Consider the following 7,475-nt stretch of genomic DNA (forward strand, 5'->3'; position numbering starts at 1 on the left):
CACCCAACAAAACCCCACAGACACTCATACAAAAAAAACCCAAACAAACAAACAAACAAAAACAGGAAAAGAAGGAAAAAAAGAAGAACATAAAAAAGCAAACCCCAACTCTCCCTGCTGCCAGCAATGATAATAAACAGGCCCTGAGCCCTATGGCATCAGCAGAGGGACCCTACGTGTCTGGCTGCCTCCCTTGCTGCCAGCCCCCTTCCTGCCCAAGCCCATGCTGTTGCTACATCTGTCCTTCTCTTTCTCCTCCTCCTCCTTATCCATTTTTTTCCTGGTTAGCAAGTGTGCACTGCTATAGCTGTGGTCCCTCGCTCCATCATGCTTTTTGCCTTTCTTATGGCAGCAAGGGCTATTTTCTTGGGGCAGGGGGAACATTTGTGCAACTTATCCTTGCACAGGTTGGTGCTTCTCTGTGTTGGCAGTGGAACGCAAGGAATGGCTGCAGCTTGTGCTCCAGGGCTGAGCAGCACAATGTTGATGGGCTGGGGAGAGGAGGAGGGGAGGGGGTGAGTCAAAAGGGCCTCCTGCATCGATGGGGAATAATACGAAAGGGAAACTCCGGCGGGCATGGGACGACCCAGATGGACAAAGTGCAGTGAGTCAGCTTAGTTAATGGGCTGCATTAAAATTAAACAGAGACAGTGTTCCTTTTCCAAGCAGCACAGTGACTGCAGAAGGGCTTCGTGGCCCCTGTGAGAAGGTGGTGTGAAACAAAACCAGGGAAAACCTTTCCCTCCCTCGCCGCCCCATGCTCAGCAGGTGTAAAGTGGGGCAGCCCTGCTGTCCTCCCCCTGCCTGGGTTAACACAAGCCAGCTCCCAACTTCCCCGCCACCAGCCTGCATTTCCATAAAAGGGATGATGATCTTGTCAATGTTGCTGTAAATCTGATTTTTTTGTACATGGTTGTGGCTCTCAGAGAGGTGACAGCCGCTTACCAGCTGGTCACCAGCACAAGGAAGGACCCGGGCAGTCTGCAAGACCAAGTCAAGCTTTAAAGAGGAGGATGATAATAAAATGCATCCCTCCCCACTCCCACCCCTGTCAGGAGGAGGATTTATACTCCTTCTTACAAAGGACTAAAGTAGTCATTTAGGCTCTGCTTCAGCAAAGCACCTGCTTAATTGCTCGCCTTACTTCACTGCGACTGCAGAAACTGGAGCACATGGTTAAGAACATGCTTAGAGGTGCTGCTGGGTAGGAATAAACTTAATTATATGCTTAAACGTAAAGAGATGTTTAAGCACCTTGCTAAATCAAGGCCTTGCACCTGAGGAAAGTGAAAGGAAGAAGGTGACAAAGCAGAACAGAAGAGCAGCTTTTGGAACAACGAACTATTTTAGGTTCTCCATTCTACAATTAATGAAGATGAATGAAAATCCTCGTTACTTGGTGACTGAAGATGAAATGATCAACCACTGAAAAAGAGCTGTGTGGTGATGTATTACACAACTGAATACCTTTAACTGGCAAGAAATATGTATACTTTCCTGCATCTTCCCATTTCTTCTTTATATTGATTAGGATATGAAGGATATGTCCTTGTTCAGAAAGGCATGACAATGTTTGATTTCTATTCTGCATACCTAAAAAACCATTAACCAAGCTGTTAGTGTTAGCTCTGGGCAAATTTACACCTCTTCATATAAAAAGCAACCAGGCCATTTAACCAAGTGCTGGACCGATAGCCCCATGTGACTGAGCACCCTCATGTGATGCGCTGTAGCAAGGCTCCCAAAACAGTCTGTGTTTGGCACTGCAGGGTGTAATTGCCTAGCCCCTTGTGGTGTTCCCACTAGGAAGGTGCCAGCAGAGGAGGCAGCAGCAGTGCCCATAACCTGCCCTACAAGGTGCATCAGTACCAGGAAGGTGGGTCAAGCTCCCTCCTCTGTGCCTGGCTGAGCTGTTGTGACTGTCACCAAAAGGAACTATTCAGGTTGCAGCTCTTGTCATGGGAATATGTGCTCCAAAGAGAGTCTGGAAGACACAAATACGGCTTTTCTGCACTCCTCTTGAATTGCCATAGTTTGGATATAATTTAGGAGATATGCTAATTGCCCATGATGATGGACTCACAGAAATTAACTATGCAGGGAACATAAATTACTGGGTATTTTTTACCTTTAGGAGAAGTAACTCTTTCTCTCAGCTCAGCTTCACAGTTCTTTATTTCAGAGGCAAATAATTCTCACAAATAAGCAGAAAGAGATCCCAAATTTGCATATCATGCAGGTAACTGGGATGAAAGTGAAGAGCTTTCCTCAAGCTTTCCACACATTTCAGGGAGGACTGCCACGGCAGCCCTTTCTGCAGACATCCATTTCATAAACAATACATTTTTGAGAAATGTTAATTACTCTGGAAATGCAGTCCAGAAAAGATGAAAGATGAGCTATAAACACTGTCCTCTCTCAGTTCATGGACCAAAGCTTCAGACATACCTGTCTCACAGACATGTAAGCCCCCTGAGTGATCTGCTTTAACAGATGTGTTTATATATCAAAGAAATGTCACCTAAATCAAAAGTATTAGCAGCCTCAAAGAAAGTTTTTGCACATGAATTTGCAAATATCTGTCTCTCCTTCTCTAAGGGTTGGATAGATCTGTGTAACAGAGATGAACACCAAACTATACTCATGTACCTGCAGCAACACATAGCCATGACCCCAGCTGGACTAATATCACACTGAGTCTCTGGAGCAGCAGAGCTGCAGGAAATCTTGCAAAACATGCTTAGTACTATGTGAGCCCACAAGCTGGGGATAAGTTATGGTTGACTGAGTGGATGATTTGGTGGAAGAAATAACATGGGACATGGCAGGAGCTGGAGGGACTCAAGAGGTGGCAGGAGACAATCAAAGCCAGACAGCGACAGCATGCTCATGGCTTTGGGACAAAAGGTTAACTATGCTCTTAGTCAATTCTTCCTATAAAATACTGTGTAAATAACTGTAGCTGCATGCAATCTTATATTTGCTGCACTTCATAGAATCATAGAATGAGAGAGTGGTTTGAGCTGGAAGGGATTTTAAAGCTCCTTCAGTTCCACCCTCCTGCCATGGGCAGGGATGCCTTTCACTAGACCAGGCTACTCCAAGGCCCATTGAGCCTGACTTTGAACACCTCCAAATGAAGGCCACGAGGATGGTGCAGTGCCTTGAGGGGAAGCCTTTGAGGAGTGGCTGAGGTCACTTGGCCTGTTCAGCTTGGAGTAGAGGAGGCTGAGGGGAGACCTCCTTCCAGTTACAACTTCCTCGAGAGGGGAAAAGGAGGCACAGACACTGATCTCTTCATTCTTGTGACCAGTGACAGGACTCAAAGAAACAAGATAAAACTGAGTCATGGGAAGTTTAGGCTGGATAGCAGGAAAAGGTTTTTCATCCAGAGGGTGGTTGGACACTGGAACAAGCTGCCTAGAGAAGTGGTCACAGCACCAAGCCTGACAGAGTTCAGGAAGTGTTTGGACAACGCTCTCATGCACATGGTGTGATTCTTGGGGTGTCCTGCACAGGGAAGGAGTTGGACTCCATGATCCTTGTGGGTCCCTTCCATCTCAGCACATTCTATGATTGTATATGGCAAGGGTTGCCTCCCACCCTTGGCTCCCTCAGCCTCAAACCCGGATGCTCTTGGGAAGTTGGAAGTTAAAGCTAAGGGAGGGAAGTTAAGTGTGTGGCAGTGCAAACAAACTCACTGATGGGGCTGAACACCTCTGCACAACTCCCTGGCATGGCTCCTGCTAAAAAGGCAGAGCAACAAGTACCTGCAGCTGGAAGGCAGCATGCCACCTGTTGCTCTCCTTTCAGTTTTGTGCCTGTGGGCTTGTTCTCTCTTTGTCCCTTCAGATCATACCGAAACAAAGTCCTCCTCCTCAGTACTTCAGGGTCCTCAAGTGTGCCCATGTCCCAGGCCCCCACTAGCCCTGCATCTGTCCCTGTGCCCCCCCACCCTCCACGCCTTGCCTGTCGCCCACATCCTGAGCATGAAAGCCAGCCGGATTAATCCGGCACAGAGCACATTGTGTGTGAGTCATGACAGGCTCACTAAGGCGTGCAGTGCTGATAAAAGGCAGCTCTGATGGGCTCTGTCAGGGATCCCGGAGAAACAGCGTGGAAAAAATCTGCTAACCCACATCCCAGCCTGGCAGCCGCAGCCTGGAGACAGCCAGGCACCGAAGGGAGCGCGGGGAAAGGGTTCTGATCCAGGCTCAGCCTGTGGGGAACCCCTGGTCCCAGGCATGAGCTGGTGCTTCCTGGGGCTCTTGGGTCATCCAAGAGTTTGTGGGGCCAAAGGAGGGCTGGTGCAAGACCCCAGTCCTGAGGCTGAACTCTGGGATAACCTCCCTCTCCCCAGCTGGCCAGGGTACTTCGGGACTTAAGAAGCTTTAGAAAGGGAAGTCCGCCTGATCCTTCTGTGCATCTTTTTGTCTAAAACTTCCCTCTGGATAATTTTCTCAGTTCAGTTTCTCACAGCTGTGGACCACAAGGCAGCTTTTTTCCAATCCTTTGCGCTTAGCAGTGCTGCTCACAGAGGACCAGCAGGAGAGATCATGGCCCAGCAATACTCAGGAGCAATATGCCCTCTGGTGTGCTGCAGAACTGCCTCAAACCACCAGGAACCCGTGGTGGGTGAAATCCTGCTACAAGCTGGTGTGTAGCTCACTGTAACACTGTCCCAAAAGGTTAACAACTGTGTTTGCTGCAAACAGGGTTCAGCCCCAAGCCCCAGGCAGTTCAACAGCTTGCCTGACCACAGAACTGGAGATAATAGGGACCACAGCATCAGGGATATTGTGGAGAAATCAGGATAACATTAATGTGCACCACTGAGCTGGGAGGAGTTGCAGCCATGGGGTCTGTGTGGAGGGGAAGGCAGCAGCAGCAGATTTCAAAACAATCTAGATAAATTGGAGAATTGGTCTCAAATCAGCAGGACGGAAATCACACAAGAGCGAGTGCAAAATACCACAGTGAGGTGTTGGAACGCAAATGCAAAATGGGGACTAATTGGATAAAGAGCCCTGCTGCAGGAAAGGCTCCCAGGATTGCAGACAAAAAATTAGTCAACACTGTCATGCTGTTTCAAAACAGGCGAGTCTCTTGATGGGACCCATTAATGAGAGATTCACAGGGCAGGCATGGGAGAAAATGACTGTGCTGCAGTTGGCCCTGAGGACGCCGGGCACAGCACTCTCCAAACTGGGTAAACAAACTGGGGAGCCCTCCGAGGTGCAGGAACAAGCTCGACAAAAGCTTTGGAAAACATAATCTGTGAGGGCAGATTGAAAGAATTGGGTTTGTTTAGTCTGGAGAAGAGAAAACTAAGAGGGAGCATTAACAGCTCTTCAATACATAAGGGCTTGTCCTAAAGACTGCAGAGCCCAAGGGAGGAGCATGAGGAGAACTGGGGTTGGTTTGCAGCAAAGATTTAGGCCAACAGAGCAATAATAGGGAAACTTTGGAGCTGATAAGGCACACTGCAGATTGCAGGGTGCAATGTAAGTGGAGCTGGAGATACACTTGTCAGGAAGGGTTCAGATACAGCAAATCTTGCTTCAGAAGATGAGGGCATCTATGAGACCATAACCAAGCACTCAGTGCTGCACTCCTTCCCTGTCCTGCTCCCCAAGTGAATCTGCAGCTTTAATTACAGCCCCTTTCTGACCTCCAGCAAGGCAAGGGAATAGGATTACTCCAAGGAGAAAGCTATAAAGTGATCATCCATGTCCCTTGCCTCCCCACTCAATTTGCCATGCTTGTACCAAATAATAACACCCATTCCAAAGACCTTACTGTCCAAATAGATGGGACAGAGGAAGATTATTGCCCAGTAAAAGATGTGGGGGTAACAGAGGACTGTATCAGGAAAAGCTGAGAGAAAGGGACCTGTTTAACCTGGAGAAAAAAGGGAATCCTGGATATGCAGGAATGAACTTGCAGTATGCAATTAGCTAAAGGAAGTTAAAGAGAAGACACAGCCAGTCTGCTTTTGGAGGAGGCCAGTGAGAGAACAAGAAACAACAGGCACAGGTTGCAACTAGAGAAATGTTCCTTGAAGCTGAGGAAAAAAAGTCTTGTCTGGAAGGATATTTCATCATTGAAACAGGTTTCACAGAGAGGCTGGGAAATCCTTATCCTTGGAGATTTTTTCAAATTGAACTGGACAGAGTCCTGGACAACAGAACCTAAACAACACAACCTGTTGAAAACAGCCTTGCTGTGAGTGGGGGCCAAGGTTGGAGCCTGCCAAGGTCCTGTCTCACCTGAGGTGTTATCTGACAGGTATACTGTACCACAGAAGCTACCTGTGCACCTGAACCCTGCCACCGATGCTCCATACGCGATCCTCTCTGCCACACTGGAGCCTCTTCAGACAGATATTTCTGCCCCTTTGCTCCATGAGCCTTTCCTTGGTCTTTGTGTTCTGCAAAGCTGAATCCCCACGGCTCCCATCAGGCCCCAACCCAATGTAAAGCCCTATGTAATAACAACATTTCTTGACCATGATTCACAACAGTAGCTACCACCCAAGTTCTTGGCTCACTGTGTAGCCCAATATCTAATGGTGTTCAGTTCAACCCAATATTATCTGCATCCCCACCCCCTCCCACTCCAGTTTCAGAGCCTGGCCAGCACTGAGCCTGTGCTGTTCCTATTCACAAACCTTAAGCACCCTGGCTGCTGCTTGGAATGGAGAGGGAGCACTTGGAGATGAACTTTTAGTGCTGCAAGCTCTAGGGAAGGCTGAAGTCCTTGCTTGTCTGTCACTGATTTATTGATGCTTCCCGAACTGTGGAATGCCAACCATACATGGAGATCTGCAGAAAGAAAGGATTTGGATTGAAGGAAAGAGAGGTCATTGCAGGCAAATCAGACACAGGCACCAAGAAATTGTTTTGTTTTGTTTTGTTTTCTGTGCTGCTGCAATGAATGTAATAAATGTGCATCTGCTGAGCTGTTTCTACTGACAGAGTTTTCCCTTGTTTCAGACTTGGCCTGAACTCTTCTTAGTAATCCTGATCTGCAGTGATCTGCCCAGCAAGAGTATGTGTGCATATGTATGAGAGAGGGAGAGGCAGTGCTCATTCCCAAAGCAGACATTTTGTTCATCCTCTGCCAGCCATTTTTTGGATCGAGGTATTTTTTTCCTTCATTCTTTTGGGTCATAATGTAAGCATGAATTTGAAAATGATCCATAGAAGTAGGATTTAATGAGCCTGTTGACATAGTAATACACCAAAATGAAAAAAAAAAGCAAAAATCACATACACTTTCTCTAGACCCTCCTCTCTACAAATGTGGGTTCTTTTTTTTATTGAAAGTTAATCTACAGCAAGCAGTAGAGAACAACATGTGTTCATTTCAGAGACTGCAATCTGTAATCGTTCTTTGTGAACCACTCTAACACACATCTTTTGTGCCTTCTTCTTCTCTTCCCTCTCTTGAGATGAAGCAGAGCTCTGGTTCAG

At 47.3% G+C, this 7,475-nt stretch overlaps 1 protein-coding gene across 1 annotated transcript in view; it reads right to left on the reverse strand.

Annotated features, from left to right (window-relative positions):
• Positions 1-6,468: 6,468 nt before the first annotated feature.
• LOC103614031 (protein spire homolog 1-like) overlaps positions 6,469-7,475 on the reverse strand; it is a 31,313-nt gene continuing 30,306 nt past the window's right edge. Inside the window, exon 15 of the mRNA XM_017731953.1 lies at positions 6,469-6,824. Coding sequence (XP_017587442.1) covers positions 6,779-6,824 — 46 coding nt within the window. The 3' untranslated portion in view covers positions 6,469-6,778. The remainder of the gene's footprint in view (positions 6,825-7,475) is intronic.

This window comes from Corvus brachyrhynchos, unplaced genomic scaffold (genome assembly GCF_000691975.1).
Source record: "Corvus brachyrhynchos isolate BGI_N302 unplaced genomic scaffold, ASM69197v1 scaffold3, whole genome shotgun sequence".
In the NCBI taxonomy this organism is placed as follows: domain Eukaryota; kingdom Metazoa; phylum Chordata; class Aves; order Passeriformes; family Corvidae; genus Corvus; species Corvus brachyrhynchos.